This window comes from Pelodiscus sinensis, chromosome 15 (genome assembly GCF_049634645.1).
Source record: "Pelodiscus sinensis isolate JC-2024 chromosome 15, ASM4963464v1, whole genome shotgun sequence".
In the NCBI taxonomy this organism is placed as follows: domain Eukaryota; kingdom Metazoa; phylum Chordata; order Testudines; family Trionychidae; genus Pelodiscus; species Pelodiscus sinensis.
The window spans coordinates 18,547,463-18,569,520 of record NC_134725.1 but is presented as its reverse complement, the minus strand read 5'-3'; the positions used below and the strand labels follow the sequence as shown (position 1 = coordinate 18,569,520).

Sequence of the window (22,058 nt, the reverse complement as noted above, 5' to 3'; positions counted from 1 at the left end):
CATGGACACCGGATGTGAAGTTGAATTTAAAGGTAATAGAGCGTTGAAATGCCACGTATTCTATAATCGTATGCTCATGTGCTATCAACCAGCAATACAAAAAGGCAAGCAATACAACGCACCGGTATACCATAGACTTGCAATCGAAGAGACTACATTTAACAACGCCTTCGTATCTGTGATGAAGGGTATCATAAAATACATGTACAGTGGGCAAAGTTGGGGTGTGCATTATATATAGGAATATAGATTTTTTCATTATGATCAAATTCAAACGTCAGGGTGCGCATTATATTTGAGATTTTACGGTACTAATGTGTTATAGTTTGCTGAGAGCCTGGCTATTTTGTTCTGAATTCCCATAACATTTTGTTGTCTGTCTTGCTCATTTTCAATCCTAATATTCTCCTGCTGGAAATTTAAGTGCCATTTCCATTAAGTGCTATCCAGGAATTGAGTCCTTCTAGGGTTTACCCAAAGTCCCATTACTGTGGCACATAACAGACATTTTTTTTCTTAAAATGATATTTATTGTTGTCTTTGGTTGATGCTAGATGTGTTGCATGTTGTTTCTTTCCTTTGTTTAATTCACATATATGAGGCATCTCTATTTTGGTGCATTCTAACCTTTGTCGTCATGTGGCTACTGCAATTGCTGTTTAGTGTTTTGTCAAATCTAGGAAACATCAGTGTAATTTACGTTCTGGTCTGTGTGTGCAAGTGCATTTTTGAACAGTTGACAGTTTAGTTGATGAGAGGTATCCGTTTCAATTTCTAGCATTGTAGTATCAGAGAGATAAAGGACTCAAGGGGTCAATATAAGGTAGTCTCCTATGCTGAGACAGAACCAGATAAACCTAGTCCATTCATGATAGGTGTTTGCCAACCAGTTCTTTAAAAAAAAATCTTCAAAGGCAGAGATTCTACAACCTTCCTTGGAAGATTATTCCAGAAATTAACTACCCTTATAGTTAAGAAAATTTTTCCTAACATTTAGCCTAAATCTCCCTTAGAGCAGATTAAGCCCATTGTGTTTTGTCCTATCTTCATAGACTTCTAGAACAATTATCACTGCTCTCTCTACAATCTTCAAATATTTTAAGGACTATTATATCCATTTCTCTTGTCCTACTCCAGTCATCTTTCCTCAAGACTAAACATTCCCAGCTCTTTTAACCTTTTGTCAGGGTCAGGTTTTTTTCTTTGTTGATGTTCCTTGCCTTTAGTATCTCTTAGGCATGTAAAAGTGTTGTCGATTAATGGATTAACCAATAAGCAAAAGCTTACAGGTTAATGCTATAGACTACATACATTCTCTCCCCCCCTCCCCCCCCCCCCGGCCCTCCCCCAGTAAATTTTTTAGCAGGCTGGCCAGCAGCCCAGCTCAGTCCCGGCTTGTGCTGGGTCCGGGGACCTACCCCTGCTGTGCCTCTGCATTTAAAGTGTATTAGGAACCAGGTGGGCAGGCAGCCCAGCTCAGTTCCGGCTCACACCAGGTCCGGGAGCTCAGACCCGACCCCCCCAGACAGCGGCTGCTGCCACCCTGTGCTGATGTCTCTATCAGAAGCAGCACGCAGGGAGATAAGCAGCCAGTCCATGAGGGGAGCTGGTTTTTAAACAGAGGCAGCTTTGTGGAGTGGGGCTGGAGCGCACTGGCTGCCGGCCCCACTCCAAGGGACTATAGAATTGAGTAACAGATAAGAATTCATGAGTTTAATTGACTGTTCAGTTAACTGATATTTAACATCCCTAGTATCTCTCCAATTAGTCTATCTTTCCTAAAGTGTGGCATCCTTAACTTCAGGAAGTCTCCTATGCCAACTAGAGTGGGAAATTCCCTCCCATGTCTTTACAAATGACATACATATTACTATCCAGAATATTAGCATTTTCATGACTGCATGATAATGTTGAGTCATATTCAATTTATGATCCACTATAACTACCAGATACTGAACAGCAGTCCTACCACCTTTTCAGGTATTCCCCCTTTTTTAGTTGTGTATTTGGTTTTTGCCTTCCTAATTAAAGTATTTTGCACATGTCTTTAATGAATTTCACCTTGGTGATTTCAGATCAACTCTCCAATTTGTCATGGCCCTCTTGAATTCTGATCCTGTTCTCCAAAGCACTTGTGACCCCTCCCATCTGCACCTGCACATTTTCTAAGCATATCTTACTGTGTTAGCTAGCAGATTATCTAAGAAATCTGTTCATGTTTCAAGTGGCACAGGACTCCTCATTGTTTTTGCAGATACAGATTAAACACGCTATCTATCTGAGACTTGCATGACCAAAGTCATTAATGTCCTTCATACATTTATGACTTGGGTGTCAGTGTGAAAACACTGGTGAAAAACATTTCAGAGTAATCTTGTGCCATCATTATAACTAATGCTACTGTTCCTTAAAGTTCATATAGATAAACAAATGAGTCTACTTTCCTTACCATGGTGGAGAGAGAAATTGGTGACCACTATAAGTGACCAGTCAGAGCATTGCTTTCATGAATATCAGAGTCAGCCTTAAGGGACCCACAAAGTCCTTGGTCTTTGCCCTTTTAAATTGAGAGACTTAGTAATGTGAAAGCTTTCTTTTTTTTAATACCTTGCAAAAGGCCTTAAATTTCAAATTTATGCAAACTACTCTCTAAGTGTGCTTCTTAGTGTTTTTTCCCCTAAAGATCACAGGTTATCCACCCAGTTATAGAGTTACCCAAAACTCTCATGTCCAGCAGAACCAAAGTTATAGATGTTTTGATTTTTGTCGTTGATTTTAGCAAGACAGTCATTTCACTGCTGTAGTAGATGATGTTGCCCAATCTACTTTTGCTGGGACGAGGACAGTAGCAAGTTCCTGAGCAACTACTGAGCCAATTCTTGTGCTGAACAACTACAGGGAGTCCCCGAGTTACGCGGATCCGACTTATGTCGGATCCGCAGTTACGAACGTGGTTTGCTGCCCGTCTCCCTGGTCTGCTGAAAACAAGCAGACCAGGGAAACGGGAAGCAAAGCCTCTGAGGACGCCGGCAGCGGGACAGCTGTGGCGCATCTGGGCTGTCCGCTGCCCGCGTGCTCCGCGGCTTTACTCCACGTCTCCCCAGACCAGGGAGACGGGGAGCAAAGCCGGGGAGCACGCGAGGAGTGGACAGCCCAGACGCGCCGCGGCTGTCCCGCTGCTGGCGTTCTCAGAGGCTTTGCTCCCCGTCTCCCTGGTCTGCTGGAGACCGACAGACCAGGGAGACGGGGAGCAAAGCAGAGCAATGCCGCGGAGCACGTGGGCAGCGGACAGCCCAGACGCGCCGCGGCTGTCCCGCTGCCGGCATGCTCCGCGGCTTTGCTCCACTTTGCTCCCCGTCTCCCTGGTCTGCTGGAGACCAGCAGACCAGGGAGACAGGGAGCAAAGCCGCGGAGCACGCGGGCAGCAGGACAGCCGCGGCGTGTCTGGGCTGTCCCGCTGCCCCCGTGCTCCACGGCTTTGCTCCAGACGCCTGTGGTACAATAGCTGGGGCGCTGCCGGTTGGTCCCATAGCGCTGCTCTGGGCGCTACTGGACCAACCCGGCAGCACCCCAGATGCTCTGCCCCAGGCGTCCTGATTCAGCCACTGCTGGTCAGTTTCAGCAGCGGCTGAATCAGGACGCCTGGGGCAGAGCAGCTTGGGTGCTGCTGGGTTGGTCCAGTAGCGCCGCTCCTCGGCGCTATTGGACCAACCCAGCAGCACCCAAGCTGCTCTGCCCCAGGCGTCCCCAAGTCAGCCGCTTCTGAAACTGACCAGCGCTGACTACAGGAAGCCCGAGGCAGAGTTGCTCTGCCCCGGGCTTCCTGGCATCAGCCACTGATCAGTTTCAGCAGCAGCTGACTTGGGGACGCCTGGGGTTCTTAAGTTGAATCTGTATGTAAGAACTGGCATCCAGATTCAGCCTGTTGAAACTGATCAGCGGCTGATTTCAGGAAACCCAGGGCAGAGCAACTCTGCCTCGGGCTTCCCGTAGTCAGCCGCTGGTCAGTTTCAGCAGCGGCTGAATCTGGATGCCAGTTCCGACTTACATACAGATTCAACTTAAGAACAAACCTACAGTCCCTATCTTGTACATAACCCGGGGACTGCCTGTAATATAATCTTCTTCAGATGGAGGGGCAATTCCATCTCTCAAGAAATTATACTATAGCAAAATGAGCAAGTGGCTAATAGTAGCTTTGACAAGGACCTTCGGTGGCCTTTGCTGAATCACACACGCAGAGTTTGAGAAACTTACAGAACTCCATGGGGGAGATTTTCAAAAGAGCCTTACTGACTTTGAAACACAAGTGCTTATAGGATGCTTTCTTAAATCATTTAGTTGCTTTTGAAAATCTTAATCATGATCAGCGATTTTTGCTTTTTCCTCCCCTTTCAAATTTCAGTTATTGGCCCTTTGCATTCCTTGGGCATTATTGGCTACTTTCTTATAAGCTTCTTGGAGAGGTTTGAAAGGGTAGTTGACTTGAAAATCAGTTCAGGAAGAGTGGTTCAGGCATAAAGAGACATTCCGAAAGAAAATGCAAGATGAGGAATCAAGGAAGGCATCAGTGGTTGAGTAGAGGGTTAATACAATAAGAGACCAGAGCAGATGAACGTTGAGGGTCTTGGTTGTGCAGATACCATTACACTTGGGCTGTGTCCAGACTCCATGCCTCCGTCGACGGAGGCATGTAGATTAGCGAGATCGGAAGAGGGAAATGAAGCCGCGATTAAAATAATCGCGGCTTCATTTAAATTTAAATGGCTGCCCCGATCTGCCGATCAGCTGTTTGTCGGCAGATCGGGAGAGTCTGGACGCGATGCCCCGACAAAGAAGCCTTTCTTCATCGACACAGGTAAACCTGGTTTCACGAGGCTTACCTGTGTCGATGAAGAAAGGCTTCTTTTTCGGGGCATCGCGTCCAGACTCTCCCGATCTGCCGACAAACAGCTGATCGGCAGATCGGGGCAGCCATTTAAATTTAAATGAAGCCGCGATTATTTTAATCGCGGCTTCATTTCCCTCGTCCGATCTCGCTAATCTACATGCCTCCGTCGACGGAGGCATGGAGTCTGGACACAGCCTTGGTGTATATGCCAGAAAATAATCTTGCTAGCTCTCCTCAAAATCCTCTAGCACTCATATACATAGTGTAGTGTGAGCATGATAGACAAGATTGCTTTTCTGCAGAAATGCTTTGGTGGCCTGTGGTGTGAATCTGTCTAAGAAATAAAGCCTATTGAGGTAATATAAACTATGCCCTTTATCACCACTAGGATATTTTCAGTAAATAATTGTTTGCTTTAGGCTTACTGGCAGACTTGTGTTGTTTTTTCCTGCCTGTGCCCATTATTATGGTTGCTTCTGACTGTGATTGGAGGATCTGTCAACATATGATGGTGTCCTAGGCACTGACTCTGTGAGTGCTAAAAAAAATAGTGGGTGCTCTGCACCCACCAATAGCCCCAAATGTCAGTGGCCCCATCTATCTGCTCCTTCTTCTCCCTTTTATCACCTCCCACTTGCCACAAACAGCTATTCAGCAGCATTCAGGAGGTGAGGAAGAGCAGAGGCAGGAAATGGTCAGGGAAAGGTGGAGTGATGTCAGGGCAGCCATGAAGGCTTGAGAGGAAAGCGTCTTGAGGGAAGTGGGAGCAAAGCCTGAGGTGGAGTTGTTGAGTTGTGGAGTTGAGGTAGCTTGGCTTCATGTAGGCTCATTGGTCACAGCAGTGAGGAAAGGTCACTCTATGGCTGCTCACTGGGAGACCCCAGGCATGCCCTGGTGACAACATTTAGTGTAGACTGTCTTAGAGTTTGTCCCACAGGGGAATATGCAGATTACCCATTGATTTCATTAGATCAGTTGACTGACAAGTTCCTTCAGGAAGCCTCTCTGCCAAGGCTTACCTAAAACATTTTGTGTACAAAGAGCAGGGAAATAGGGCCAGGGAATATCTGTTTTTCATGGAGATGTGATTACTATATTTGTTTAAAGTGAGACTGTTAGATTCATTCACAATTATTAAAGGGTTGGTGGGGTCATGATGGGCAAGAATCAATTAACCATTTTAAAAAGTGAAATAGGATTCTGTATGTTTTTCTAGCAGGGTGGCATAATAGGTTGCAGTTCTGAATTTAAAAAAAAAACAAAACAAAAAACTACAGCCACCTCTATACCCTACATGCGTTCATAGACTTATTGTTCTTCAGAGTTTTTAAGATGGTGATCATCTTCAGTGTTTGCAAGTGAGATTAAAAGCATGTGTGCTGACTTGTAAGAGAGGCCATTTCTGCTTTGATTGGTGGGGTTTGGAGAAGAAGTTGTAAACTGATACTTTTCTAAAACTGTACTTTTAAAACAAAGTTGAAACAACCTTGAGAATTTAAGAGTAATTTATCAGCAAAAATTAGCTCTAGTACCTAACATTAGGAACACGTTAGCAGTTGCTTTAATATTGTAGATAGATGGGAAAACATTAGGCTTCCTAAATTTGGGATTAGATTTAATCATGCTTCATGTGAGAGAATTTGTGAGCCAAATGCTAATACAGTTGATTTAAAGTAAGATTACTAAATGTAATTCTAGTTTGTGAATTTGAGCTACTAAGGCTGGCAGCCAATAAAAATTCAACCTCGGTTGAAATATTTTATTACTGCTTTCATAACTGCACTTGGGTAGCGTGGTTGGGTGTGGAAGGGAGTTTCAGAATGACTAACAAACCATACTTAGTGCATTTTTTAGCAATTAATACAAATCTATATACATGTTAAGATAGATTGGAATTGAAAGTCTACATTTTATACTGCAGATTTGATAAACTGTTTTTGTCACAGTGTCTCAAACTAATCTATTGATAAGGGAGGGTTTTTGTTTTGTTTTGTTTTGTTTTGTTTTGTTTTTAATGCTGTTGCGTGCTAAGCTTTCTCTTGGCTCTGCCTGGGCAGGAAAAAGGGGAAACTAGAAAACCCCATTAGCTGTCCATTTGTAGAATATCCAGGCTTTACTCTCAGTACACAAAGAAATACAACGGTAGGAAGTTGTTTCACATCCGAGCCAAGATAAGGTCCTGGAGGTTTATTATTTTTGTTGCCTGATAGCATCAGGACTGTGGAGCAAGGGGCAGAGAAGAAACAGCAGATCAACATCCCATGGGGACTGCAGAAGGGAAGACAGACAGATAGCCAAGTGCCGACAGCTTCAGTCAGTACTCCCAGAGGAAGTGTTGGTTTCACCAGATGAAATTAATACGCAGAAGTCCTTACTGAGGCATTCAGAAGTGACATTGTTTGGGGGGCCTGGTAATATGGCAGATGTGTAAAGCAGTGAATCATATGTTTACATATAATTAGATCTGCATTGACAAGCCAGGTTTTCCTTTTGTTTAATAATTTCCTACATTAACATCAAAGACCTTGTTTTTTATAATGCAAACACATTTCCCTTTTTGTTTTGCTTTGCTATAGCTCTGTGTTAACATCAAACACAAAACCCTGGATCCCACACAAAGAGTGCATCCTCCTGTTCCCTTCCTTTATAGCCTCTAAAAATAGATCCTGCTTTACCAGAAGGAAATTTTTCCTTATTTGGATTTATTTTGCTAATTTATCCAATGTGATCATATTTGCCTTTGCAAATTCTGTTGATACTAGATAACTTGATTCTGCATGTTATCTTTAAAATTTTATTTGTACAGTGGTCGAGCTTAGAACAGCCATTGAGGATCAGGGCCTGTTGTGCTAAGCATTGTACAGACTGCTCAGTGGAATTTTATCAAGCTTTACATAGACAAGTAGCCTGCTTTCTGCAGGTTTTTGCCATTTAGATTCCAGGCCACATGCATTTTTGTATCAGATATATAACTTAGAGACACCATCAACTTAAATTTGTTCCAAGATAAAAACTTTGCTAAAAGACCATGACCAGCAGAAGCATTGCCATAAATACACAAACGTTCCCATATAGCAGTGGTCCCCAACCTTTTGAGGTTGTCGGGCGCCAGGGGGCGTGGCCGTTTGCCCGCCAGGCGCCAGAGGGCGGGGACACTTGTGCGCCGGGGGGCGGGCCCCCCCCTTGCCGCATGCCTGGGGGCGGGCCCCCCCCTTGCCGCATGCCCGGGGGCGGGCCCCCCCCAGCCACGTGCCCGGGGGCGGGGCCCCCCACGCCGCACGCCCGGAGGCGCTCCCCCCGCCGAGTGCCGCGCGCCCGGGGCCGCTCCCCCCGCCGAGTGCCGTGCACCTGGGGCCGGCGCTCCCTCCGCCGAGTGCCGCGCGCCCGGGGCCGGCACTCCCCCCGCCGAGTGCTGCGCGCCTGAGGCCGGCGCTCCCCCCGCCGAGTTCCCGGGGCCAGCGCTCCCCCCCGCCCTTCCCCCCCGCCGAGAGGCGTGCGCCCGGGGCCGGTGCTCCCCCCGCCGAGTGCCACGCGCCCGGGGCCGGCGCTCCCCCCCGCCGCGTGCCCGGGGCCGGCGCTCCCCCCGCCGAGTGCCGCGCGCCTGGGGCCAGCCCCTCGCCGAGCGCCGCGCGCCTGGGGCCGGGGCCGGCGCTCCCCCCCCCCGCCGCGTGCCCGGGGCCGGCGCTCCGCCCCGCCCCCTCCGCCGAGTGCCACGCGCCCGGCGCTCCCCCCGCCAAGCGCACTCCCCCCGCAAGCGCCCGTGCGCCATGTGCCCGGGGCCAAGCCAGCCCTGAGCACCTGGCGGGCGCATTGAAATGCCCGCGGGCACCGTGTTGGGGACCACGGCCATATAGTATATGAGACACAAACATTGTATCACAAAGAAATTGAAAGTGAATTGAACTTCACTGATTTTCTTCATTATCCTAGCTGAAAGAAATGAAAAGGTAAAGAAAGATGGTCAAAAAGGTGAGGGAAGGATAGATTTGTTAGAGGTTCTTTCACTTTACCTCAGTGTTTCTTAAACTGTATTCCGTGGCACACCTGTGTGCTGCGAGGCAGTTGGAGGTGTGCCGCAGTGAACAACAGAATTAAAAATAGCCTCCCTTAAAGAGGCAGGCAACCCTTTAACTTTCCCCTGACCCTTTTTCCTCAATAACTTCCCCTCTCTCCCAACCCTTCCTCCCCCTCCCTCCACCTCCCGACTTTTTTTTTTTTTTTTTTGCTCAACAAAAAATCCTTGGTGTTCCTCATTTAAAAAAAATAATTATTTGGTATTCCTCAGTCTTAAAAATTTTACGAAACACTACTTTAGCTGAATGCTAATTTCTGAGAAGATATGATACTTCGTTTTTAAATAATATATATGTTGATAACTGCATTTAATATGTAACATTAAACCTTCTGGTTCTGATGTTAACACAGAGCTATAGTAAAGCAATGGTCTTATCATTTTGTTGTGGGATAACTTTCTTGAAAATGATCTAAACTAAGGCACTTGTAATGCACTTTTTCCTTCTTGTTTTATTGAAGAGCACCAAGTTCTTGGAAACTTTTGACAGTGAATAATGGTTCTTTTAGATTAAAGTTGATGAAATATATTAACTTAAGTTTTTACATTTCCTTAAAGGCCGAACACCTGACACTAAAACTCTGAATCTGGAGACAGTTGGGGTGAAAATTAACTCTGAAACTGGAAAGATCATTGTTGATCCCAAAGAAGCTACTTCTGTTCCTCACATTTACGCAATTGGAGACATAACAGAGGTACAATGTCTACATAAACTATTTTACAATAACAGGAACTGACTTATAACTAGTAATCAGATGTCATCCTGCTCTAGCATAGTGGTTCTCAAATGTTTTGACCTGCAGCTCACTCCGCTCAATGCAGACCTTTCCATGGACCACCAGCCAACTACCCATGATGACAAAATGGGTGCAGGAGAGTATGAGGTGGGGGTCTGGCCAGAAAGGAAGACGCAGGAACAGGCTTGGGCAGTCTGGCTGGGAGGAAGGATGTAGGGATGGGCTGATGGGGAGGCTGCTTTGGCCAGGAGGGAAGTTGGGTACAGGAGCAGGGTAAGGGCTCTCGGTGGGAAGGACGGTGCAGGAGTGGGCTGAGGATGTGGGGTCTCAGTGGGAAGTTGGTGTATGAAGGGGATGGAGTGTGGGGGTCTGGGCATGAGGGAGATAAGAGGCACTTACTCTGTGCCTCCTGTCATTTCTGGGCACCACCACCACCCCCGGTGCTCCCAATGATTCTAGCCAATGGGAGCAGTGGGGAAAGTCTCCAGAGAAGCAGTTTCCTGTGCTGCCATTTCCCCAAATGGCCCATACCTCAGCCTGCTCCCTTCTTCCAAATAATCAGGACTGACACTCCAACCTTGCAGGAGCAGGGCTGGACTGGCAGCACAGGCTCCCTATTGTGGGAGCGGGGAGCCTCAAGCCCATGGCCCACCTGCATGATGCTTATGGACCACACTTGGAGAACCACTGCTCCAAGCACATATACAGTATTTTGGTCTTTTTTAATTTGTACAATGGTATGTCAGCCACCTGGACCAATAATTTCCCTGACCAAAATCTTGTTAAGTCTTTCTGTATTGGATTAAAGTTGATGATTATCAGGAAATGCATTACCAAGCAGAAGATAGAAAAATATCTTTAATATTGTTTTATCCCTTCAAATCAATCTCTTCATGCAATCCATGAACATTGAATTAAAATATAAATAATTACTAGAGCTGAATGAATAATTCTCAGTATGTCTAAAAAATGTGAAAAGTTCAATGAATATTTAATATTTTTAGAATTTTCTTATTTAATTGTAATTTGGTCACATGACACTTTGTCTTCCCTAGTTTGGAATGCTTCTGGCACAAGAATTGGCATCTTTGAATCCTAAAATTTGATTACCCTGAATATTTGTTCATGTGGTTCTGCTTTTCATTCTGTGAACATTCATGCCAAGTAAAACTCAGTTGCTCAGAAGTTCATGGCAAAGGAACATAAAAGGGGCACAAACATTCTAAAAACTCATTCAGTAATTAGTAAAACAAAATGAGCAAAGCAAATAATCACAGATTATTGCAGCATTAACCCTACTCTAATAATAATCTACAAAATGTGCTCTGACAACAGTTTCTTGCACCTGTTAGAATGTATTTTGAGCCACAAGGCCAGTTTGGTCATGTAAAAACTCAAGAGAATCAATATAAACTGAGCATCTAGAAACAAGTTGTCTTCATAAAATATTTAATTATGTATGTTTGCACTGTCTTACAGTGATAGCAAGTACTCTTGCTTATAAATCAAGTTGCTTCTATTCCCAAAGCACATCTTATAAATATTTGAGATAGACAATACTATGGGCCTGGTCTTGCAAAGTACAGCTTTTCCTCAGCTACCACTGGAGTTATTGGCTGTTGAGTGCATCAGTGCTTTTCAGGTTTGGTCTTTATATACCTGAGATCTTGTTTTTCAAAACAGTTTTAATACCGTGGTGACATCCAAAGGATGTATACAGTATAAATTGAAAGCTCTTTAAACAATTTGTAACTCTGCCACATTTAAACAATATAGTTATTCCAACTCTTCCAAGAGGTGTGGTAGGTTACATAATGTCCTGAGGATAGTTGACCACATTCCTAACTAGACCTCTGGAACCAGACACACATCTCATAAATCTACCTCTCCACCTTTAACCTTTTCCCCTCCATCTAAGCTCGCACCCCTTCCTGTTTATCTGTCTGTCTGTCTCTCTCTCATTCTGATGTCTTCTCTGGGATGATCTGTTACTTCCTTTTAAGCTGTCAAAACTGAACTGCTCCTTTCCTCCTAAACTCTTTCCCTTCCTCCTTTTTCCATCATTGTTGACAACTTCACTATTACTCTACACCACTCAGACTCACAATTTTAAGGGTTATCTTTGACTTCTCACATCCAGACTCTCACCATTTCTTATCAGTTCTACTTCTGTGACATTTCTAGACATTTGCTGCATCCACTCAGTACCTGAACTCTTTCTCCTTCTTGCTCCACCTCCCACTCAAAATTTATTTGGGTTGGGGTTTTTTGGTCTCTTCCTTTTGAACCATCAGAGATGGCCAGAGCTGGGAATGGGACACTGGATGGGGTATGCATGTGCTCTGAAGTGCCACTAGAAGTTCTTTCTCAAATGTCTTGTTCTTGCTCAGATGCGCAGGATAGAGCTGGGAATAAGGATGTTAAATATCCATTAATTTACTAGTCGAGTAGTCGATGGAGTTTCCATTGACTAGTCAATAGGCACTTCTGCATTCCTCCTTTGAAATTTCAAAGGGGGAATGTGGAACTCCACATGCAGCCCAGGGCTAGTAGGAAATCCTGCTGACTCCAGGCTGCATGCGAGCTTTGAAATGTACAAGAATCCCTAGTGGGGACTTTTGTTCATTTCAAAGTGGAATCTCCCTCATGGAGCCCGGGGGTCAGCAGGGAACTCCCCAGCTGATCCTGAGCTCCATGCAGCATTTCAGCAGAACCTGGGATCAGCTGGGGACTCTGCTGACCCCAGGCTCCACGCGGCAGCTGACCCTTTGAATGCCACCTTCGTATTTCAAAGTGGCAGTGCCATACACCTGATCCCAGGCTCAGCTCTTCAATGCTGCCGCTTTGAAGTATTCCCTCTCGCCCCCTTTGCTGCCTCTATCTGATAGAGGCAGCAAGGGGGAGGAGGAGGTGAGTAGTCAACTGAGTATCCAATAAGCATTTGCATTAGCACTCGACTAGTCAATCCTTAACATCCTTAGCTGGGAAGGGATTTTCTTCTAGGTCAGATTGCCAGTGACCAGGTGTGAGGGGCATTGCCATCCTTTGTTGTATGGTGTGCAAGGTGTGTGCCAGAATCATCCAGTTGTATCTTATTTAATCAATTCCCTACCGTTGATCCCTCCTATTTGCTGCCTTTGGCACACAATAGTTTAATCTTCTGAAGATTGTGTAATACTTTGGTCTACTTTCAGTTGAGTTTTGTGGCTGGGTGGGAATGATGGCCGTTATATACAGGAAGTCAGACTAGATGATGAGGTGATTCTGTCTGTCCTTAAACTCTGTTACTCTGGCCTTTTTTTCTCTTAAATCTCTTTGAAGTTCAGAAGTTAGAGGCAGTGTGAATAGAGTACTGGATTGGAATTCAGAAGACTGGATTCTGTTCACATGATCATCTGATCTGATCATCTGAACTGGGGCTCTCTGTGCTTTGCTCCTCTTCCACACCTTTCTTTCCTGTGTGACTTACCCTCTTGGGCTGAGTACTTGTCTTTCCTCTACCTTAGTCTCACTGTTAAAAATGTCAGCACTTAAAAAGCTCCATTCATGTAACTCATGTTCTCCCTCTTTCTCTTTTCTCTTCTTTTCCTATTCTGGTGTCATTTGTCTCTAAGTCTATTCAATGTAGGGACTCTGTGAAATAATAAGGAAACTCCCATTTTTTACACTGCCAAATCCACTGTGGGACAAGCACTTTAGGAGTTGAATCAGTGCTCAGTGAAGCTCATCTTTATATATCTCTCTATACAGTGTCAGGGCCTTCATTTAAGAAGCTTTTTATAACCCAAGACATAATAGAATCATTACAATTAAAGCCAGAGGGAACCATTATGATCATCTAGTTTGATCTGCATTAACACAGGCCAGAAAATTTCATCTGACGTTGAAGTGCATTTCTGTGGTAAAATTAAGTAATATAATAATTTTATATGAGTACAATTGAAAATGCAATGCTGTTGTTTCTTCAAGTTGTCAGGTTTGAAATCTCCAAGCATTCTAAAACCGTTGGTACACATCATAGCAGGTCTTGTTTGGCCCTTCAGCGTATATGTATTAAGATAGAACCATGTATGTTAGTGTGTCCATATCCTTTGGATAAGACCTTTTAAAAAGAAGAAAAAAGTTCTACTGTCTTCCTTCTTGGTATAGGTCACGCCTGGGCAAAATACAGCCCATAGGCCAAATTGGGCCCATCAAGCCACCTGCTTCTCCCACAGCTCTGCACACTGCTCAGAAAAGTGTCTGTGGGGCTGTTTCTCTTTTTAAAAAAATTGTAAGGTGAGGAAAGGCTTCAGGCGGAACATCCTTCCCCAGCATAATTCCATTGTCTGGCCTCTGGCCAGAAACTGGCAATGGGAGCTGGTTGTTTGGATAACAAGCAGCCACAAAGCACTAGCTCCCTTCCTTCCGGCTCTGTTAATCACACAAGCATATTGCCAGGCAACCTGTGCGGGTGTGCGGTAGGCAGGCTGGTCGAGAAGCTTTTCTAGCTCTTCAAGCTTTTAGCTCTGCAGGCAGGCTGATTGGGCTATTGGCTGGTAAGTCTGGCCAGAGACTGCCTCTGGCACACCAGCCCCTCTCTTCTTCAGCCCTCTGCCCCCTCCTCCCAACATACACAAATCCCCTACTCCCCTCCTGCACCTATACCCAGAGCTGGCATCCAAATTCCCTGCCCAGATCACTGTCCCCTTTTACTCTAGGTTACAAACCAAACTCCTGCATTTTGTCACCTCCCCTAGGTTATAAACCAAACCCTGCAACCCAGTCTCCTGCCCTAGGTCACAATTGCCTCCTTCACCCAAACTCCCTCTCAGACTCCACTTTCTCTCCTGTACCTCAGTCCCTTACCCCAAGCTCCCTTCTATACCCAACCTCCATCCGAGACCTTCATTAATATCTTCATGAATATCAAAGAAGAGTGCGGCCCTTGACCACTTTCCAAAATCTTGGAGTAGCCCCCTGTCAAAAATTATTGCCCATCCCTGCTATAGATGGACATCAGTGACTTTCTCCCCTCCCCATCTTGCCTGTAGAAGTAGGGATTGCCAAAAGGTTCTTGGCCAATACTACTCCTCCATCAGCTTTTGTACAGGATCTTGCATACTGGTTTTCCACTTGTCTGTTCCCCTTACACATAGTAAACAGCTTTTCAGTGCCACTGTAAGTGTATAGTTTGTGACCTGCATTAAGAGTCCTTTGAGATGCATGACTGCTATTACCTCATAAAAATCATTCTCTGCCCCAATTTCCCAAACTCATGTTGCATAGACACTAATTTGCCACTAAATATTAGGAGTTCAGTGGAGTGGTTTACACTCAAGTTTAATCCCACTCACCTATTGAGAAGGACCATTGTTACTTTTAAGATACATACTTGGCTGGTATAAAGGTAGAATTGTGTATGCATGGTTATGATCATTTGCAAAATTAGACCCTAAATTCGCCCAAGTTATTAACTTGTATGAACTTCCCAGGGGTTCATCCAGTACTCTTATAAAGGTCTCAAAATCCTTTCAGTGAATGGTGGTTTTGTTTGTTTGTTTGTTTGTTTTTTAACTGACAAATGATATCTCATTAGTTTCTTCACTATCAACAATCATGAAAGTGTTGAGGCAGTAGATTTTATGTCTGAGCTTGCAAATATATGTTATGGTTTTGCGTATATACAGATTTGGTATAAATTTTATGTTTGCTAAAATCCTTTCTTCAATATAATTCTTACTGAAGAAGCATGCTACAGCAGGGGTGGACAAGTGAGTCTCCGTGGTCTGCCAAGTCTGCTGATCTGGCCCGCAGCCACCCTGCTGCTCCCCCAGCCCCAGGCCAATGAGACCTGGGAACTGGGGAGCACACGAAGTCTCCTTCTCCTACCAGGTGCTCGCAGCACCAGAGGGAACCTCCAGCTATTCTAAACAGCTGGCAGTTCACTCTAAGTGCCATGTGCCCCTTGCAGATGGTCTGAGGGCAAAGTTACGCATTCTCCTGCTCTCAACCCTGATTGGCCTGGGGAGCATGTGAAGTCTTCTCCCATCACTAGGGTTGTGCAGTGCTTAGAGGGAACCCCTAGCAGTTCAAAACAGCTGGCAATTCTTTCTAAGCCACAACAGGGGGCAGGAAGCTATGACTTAGTGCTCCCCAGACCAATCAGGATCTGTGGGCGGGGAAGATAGGAAGGGTCCTGTCCCCGCCTCTTCCACCCAAGGCGCTGCCCCTTCCAGGGCAGCCCAGAGACACTTCAGAAATTTATGAAGTGGCCACCCTTTAAAAATTATTGCCCACCCCTATGCAACAGATACATGTTTTTTTAATGATGTTTAACATATATAGGAGGAGTCACTGTAAATCCACCTTTTTAAAAGGTGTTATAGCAGTTGAAACAGGGTGAAGGTACAGTATGTTGCTTTGATAGAATGTCCTGAATAGAAATAAGACCCACAAAATGAGTCAAGTTAGAACAAATACACAGCACTTCAAAGCTTTTTAAATGTATAATATACTGCAAGGATTCTTACGAACAACTCAAATCAATGTTAATCAATTTGATAGTTGTACACATGGCTGCAAAATGAGTATTTACTTCAAAAATTTAGCAGGGAAGGTCTTAAAGCTGTTGTTTTATGAGAAATTGTACCTTATCTGCATGGATGTTTTAGTAATTAGTTGGGTTTTGTGGAATGCATGGCAGTGCTTTCACAATTTTATCTCTCGTTCCAATCTTCTATTCATTTCTGGAATGCCAAAACAACATCTGTATTTCCTGCTACAGAAATGATTGGCAGACATTTTTCAGGCAAATGTGTGTAAGAAAAAACAAATGGCAAACTTCATCTGGTAAATGACATTTACAGATCTTGGAAGGGAAAATGCTATGTTTGAAAAGCAATTATTTGATGGATCTTGGAAAAAAGAGCACGGGTTTGCAGTTGCATGATTTGTCATGGTTTGTGGAGAAAAATAGGCCAGTCTTCATTAACGTATAAAGCATGTGCCTCAGGTACACATAAGCACTTACAATACTAAATTGTTTGGATTTAACTTTTGATATGCAAGTCTGTAACTGCATTACAACTCAGTGAGTGCACTTGGTTTTGCTATGTTAATAAAGAAGGTACAATGGATGGTATAGGAGACAATAAAAGCCATGAAAAACTACAAAAAGATTTGGAGTTCAGCTGATATGCCCATGTGTACAGAAGTCATTCACAGCTACTGATATATACAGGGGGTACTTACATATCCATTTAAATCTTCCGTATAAGCTGAGAGGAGGGAATTAATCAAAGGTTTTACAGTAGTAAATATAAGTTTGAAAAGCTTGAGCAAGTGGAAAGGGAAATCTTGTTTCTGATATTTATTGAATTCAGTTCCTATGGTGGTGGTTAGTTGTGAATGCCAGGAAACTCTTAGATTGCAAAAGTATTGAGGCAGCCACTTAATGTCTTTGTGAATTTGAGAAATATGACAGAACCTAAATCCACCAAAATGCCAGGGCCCTTTATAAAACATCGTCACAAAATACCTTCCAACTAATGCTGTTGAGTTCCCCGCATCATTTCTTCCCCATTTCCTGATCTCTTTCACACTCGAGGCAAACTTTTCCCTGTCTCTGTTCCTTTCCCTGTGTGGATTCTTTAACCTTGGATGGACTCGTGGGGCTTGTCTTGACAAGAACTTAAATGTGTGTTAGCACTGTTCACCATTAGCTGCGCATTTGTGTGACTACTGTGGAGAAATTCACATACCGTTCAGCTGATAAGCAGAGTGCCCACAGCTAGGTTTTTGTTCCTACTGAGGATCACATACATGCATCAGTGCACATAAAAAATTTATTCCATACATTGATGGAAAAGATTAGAAGGAGCATCGGTTGTTAGGACTTGTTAGCTCACAAGTTCTAACTCAAAAAACAGGACTGTGAAGCACTTTAAAGACTAACAAGATGGTTTAATAGGTGATGAGCTTTCATGGGCCAGACCCACTTCCTCAGATCAAATAGTGGAAGAAAATTGTCACAACCATATATGCCAAAGGATACAAATAAAAAAATGAACACACATGAAAAGGACAAATCAAATTTCAGAACAGAAAGGGGATGGGGGAAAGAGGGGAAGGTAAATGTCTGTGAGCTAATGATATTAGAGGTGATAATTGGGGAAGCTATCTTTGTAATGGGTAAGATAATTAGCGTCTTTATTCAAATTTGAGTGTAAAGTGTCGAATTTAAGCATGAATGACAGTTCAGAGGATTCTCTTCAAAGTGATGTCTTAAAAGGTCTTTGAAGCAGGATGCAGGTAATCAAGTCATTGAGACAATGTCCTTTCTGGTTGAAATGGCAAAAAACAGTTTCTTGCAATTTCAACCAGAAAGGACATTGTCTCAATGACTTGATTACCTGCATCCTGCTTCAAAGACCTTTTAAGACATCACTTCGAAGAGAATCCTCTGAACTGTCATTCATGCTTAAATTCGACACTTTACACTCAAATTTGAATAAAGACGCTAATTATCTTACCCATTACAAAGATAGCTTCCCCAATTATCATCTCTAATATCATTAGCTCACAGACATTTACCTTCGCCCCTTCCCTCCCCCCCTCCATCCCTCTTCTGTTCTGAAATTTGATTTGTCCTTTTCATGTGTGTTCATTGTTCATATGTGTTCATTGTTTTATTTGTAACCTTTGGTATATTTGGTTGTGACAATTTTCTTCCACTATTTGATCTGAGGAAGTGGGTCTGGCCCATGAAAGCTCATCACCTATTAAGCCATCTTGTTAGTCTTTAAAGTGCTACACAGTCCTGTTTTTTGTTTCAGCTGCACCAGACTAACATGGCTACATTTCTACCACAAGTTCTAACTCGGCTTCTTATCTGAAATGGGACAAATCATTGGGTACTTGCTGTTATGTTTTGCTGTGTTGGGATCCGAAACTCTTGCACCTCTCTGGCTGCCATCACTGGGGAAAATCATATCTTCTGGATGAAGCAAACTTTTTTTAATCCCTTTTCAGGGGCGCCCTGAACTGACACCTACGGCAATTGCTGCAGGAAAGCTGCTGGCTCAACGTCTCTTTGGCCATTCTTCAGAACTGATGGATTATGACAATGTGAGTTGTTAACTGTTTTCTTTAGTATTATTTATAACGGGTGAAAACAAAACCTGACAAGTTACTAAATAGATGAGAAAAATGTTTTTGTAACATGGTGACAGCTTTTCAGAACGGTGCACTGAAACTCTTCACATTACTTCAAAAGTACCCATATCAAACTGTCTATTTTTGTAGACAACAGTAACATTTGGGGTTATTTTATGATGTTAGGTACCCACTACAGTTTTCACTCCTCTGGAATACGGTTGTGTAGGACTGTCAGAAGAAAAGGCAGTGGAACAATATGGACTGGATAACATAGAGGTATGAAAATTTTTAATTGTGCAAGGATGGAGAGATGGGAACTTTACCCCTATGGAAACTATGATAACTTGTAAAAGTGATATTTGTACATCCAGGACTTTTGAGCCCTTAGCCACTACTCCATAATGTTATGATGATTGAATGTAATTGCTCTAGAGAAACCAAGATCCCAATTTCAAAAGCAGTTTGTGTAACAGGTAACTAGGGAAACTTTGTTACTATTTGAATGAGTTACACCGTACAGCCATCATAAATTAAAGTAACGTGCATGTGATGAAAGGGCACATGAATTGATGTGCGTGCTGATTGCACACAACATTGACTGTGGGAGCTGTGTGCTTCCTCAGCATCCAATCAAAGCGCTGCTACAGTTCACTTGGCATTCTCCGCAAATTCTAGGTATGCAAGTACAGTGAGTCAAACAATCTTGCAGCCCACTGAAATGAACAAAGGCCACATATATGGGCCACTCATTAGCTTAGGCTGTCCATCACTGCATTTGAGTCTTCAAAATTATCTGCCTAGCTGCCTTTTCATCTAAAGGTTTCTGATGTCCCCTGGGTGTCTGAAAGAACATAAATGGCAACAAAGTAATTGCTCTTTCCAAGCAGTATGTTTTTGCATACAACATTTAGCTTAAGCATGGCTATAGTTGACCCTGATTACACTATCTATGTGCATACAATAAAGAGATTGATTGGTTTAAACTGAAACTCAGGAAATTAATACCTAAAAAATAACAAAAATTGTTACTAGGCAATCTGGAAAAATTAACCTTTCAGTTTCCCCTGCAGTATATGATTACAGATATGGAGAGCTCACCATTTTTATATGCCTCAAAACCTTAGGAATTCCCTAACCTTTTGATCAAAAGAGGACTGAACCAAATTAAGATCAGATGATAACTGTCAATTCAGCACACTAGAAATGAATATTTTTTTTCAATATAAATAGCTGAGCTTTTTGTGAGCAAGATGTTTTCCGTTCTTGGTCTTGCTTTCCATGTGTCCTTTTTACCACAGTAACTACATATCTTGTAAGCTTCAAAAAGAAATCTAGTTTATTAGTTAATGCTGTTATAAACATTGGTTCCTGGTTTTTCATGGAATCATAGAATACTAGGACTGGAAGGGACCTCGAGAGGTCATTGAGTCCAGTCCCCTGCCCTCATGGCAGGACCAAATACTGTCTAAACCATCCCTGATAGACATCTAACCTACTCTTAAATATCTCCAGAGATGGAGATTCCACAACCACCCTAGGCAATTTATTCCACTGTTTAACCACCATGACAGTTAGGAACTTTTTCCTAATGTCCAGCCTAAACCTTCCTTGCTGCAGTTTAAGCCCATTGCTTCTTGCTCTATCCTCATAGGCCAAGAAGAACAAGTTTTCTTCCTTCTCCTTGTGACACTCTTTTAGATACCTGAAAACCGCTATCCTGTCCCCCTCTTAATCTTCTCTTTTCCAAACTAAACAAGCCCAGTTCTTTCAGTCTTCCTTCATAGATCATGTTCTCTAGACCTTTAACCATTCTTGTTGCTCTTCTCTGAACCTTCTCCAATTTCTCCACATCTTTTTTGAACTGGACACAGTACTCCAACTGAGGCCTAATCAGCTCAGAGTAGAGTGGAAGAATGATTTCTCGTGTCTTGCTCACAACACACCTGTAAATGCATCCTAGAATCATGTTTGCTTTTTTTGCAACAGCATCACACTGTTGACTCATATTTAGCTTGTAGTCCATTATAACCTCTAGATCCCTTTCTCCTGTACTCCTTTCTAGACAGTCGCTTCCCATTCTCTATGTGTGAAACTGATTGTTCCTTCCTAAGTGGAGCACTTTGCATTTGTCCTTATTAAATTTCATCCTGTTTACCTCAGACCATTTCTGCAATTTGTCCAGATCATTTTGATCCCTATCCTCCAAAGCAGTTGCAACCCCTCCAAGCTTGGTATCATCTGCAAACTTAATAAGAGTACTTTCTATGCCAATATCTAAATAGTTGATGAAGATATTGAACAGAACCAGTCCTAAAACAGACCCCTGCGCAATCCCACTCGTTACTTCTTTCCAGCAGGATTGTGAACTGTTAATAACTATTCTCTGGGAAGGTTATCCAGCCAGCTATGCACCCACCTTATAGTAACCCCATCTAAGTTGTATTTGCCTAGTTTATTGATAAGAATATCATGCGAGACCATATCAAATGCCTTGCTAAAGTCTAGGTGTATCACGTCCACCGCTTCTCCCTTATCCACATGACTTGTTATCCTATCAAAGAAAACTATCAGATTGGTTTGACATGACTTGTTCTTTACAAATCCATGCTGGCTGTTCCCTAATACCTTATTATCTTCCAAGTGTTTGGAGATGATTTCCTTAATTACTTGCTCCATTATCTTTCCTGGCACAGAAGTTAAACTGGTCTGTAGTTTCCTGGGTTGTTTTTATTTCCCTTTTTATAGATAGGCACTATATTTGCCCTTTTCCAATCTTCTGGAATCTCTCCTGTCTTCCATGATTTTCCAAAGATGGTAGCTAAAGACTCAGATACCTCCTCTATCAGCTCCTTGAGTATTCTAGGATGTATTTCATCAGGCCCTGGTGACTTACAGACATTTAACTTTTCTAAGTGATTTTTAACTTGTTCTTTTTTTTATTTTATCTTCTAAACCTACCCCCTTCACACTAGCATTCACTGTGTCAGGCGTTCCTTCATCAGACTTCTTGGTGAAGACTGAAACAAAGAAGTTGTTAAGCATCTCTGACATTTCCAGGTTTCCTGTTACTGTTTCCCCCTCCTCACTGAGCAATGGGCTCACCCTGTCCTTGGTCTTCCTCTTGCTTCTAATATATTTATTTATAGAATGTTTTCTTGTTTCCCTTTATGCCTGTAGCTAGTTTGAGCTTGTTTTGTGCCTTTGCCCTTCTAATCTTGCC

At 43.4% G+C, this 22,058-nt stretch overlaps 1 protein-coding gene across 2 annotated transcripts in view; it reads left to right on the top strand.

The window, feature by feature from the left end:
* The window catches only part of TXNRD2 (thioredoxin reductase 2), a 76,303-nt gene that overhangs the window by 42,071 nt on the left and 12,174 nt on the right, over nucleotides 1-22,058 (top strand). For both annotated transcript variants that reach the window (XM_075898330.1, XM_075898329.1), the window contains exons 12-14: nucleotides 9,522-9,658; nucleotides 18,713-18,808; nucleotides 19,022-19,114. In XM_075898330.1, the coding sequence (XP_075754445.1) occupies nucleotides 9,522-9,658; nucleotides 18,713-18,808; nucleotides 19,022-19,114 (326 nt within the window). The remainder of the gene's footprint in view (nucleotides 1-9,521; nucleotides 9,659-18,712; nucleotides 18,809-19,021; nucleotides 19,115-22,058) is intronic.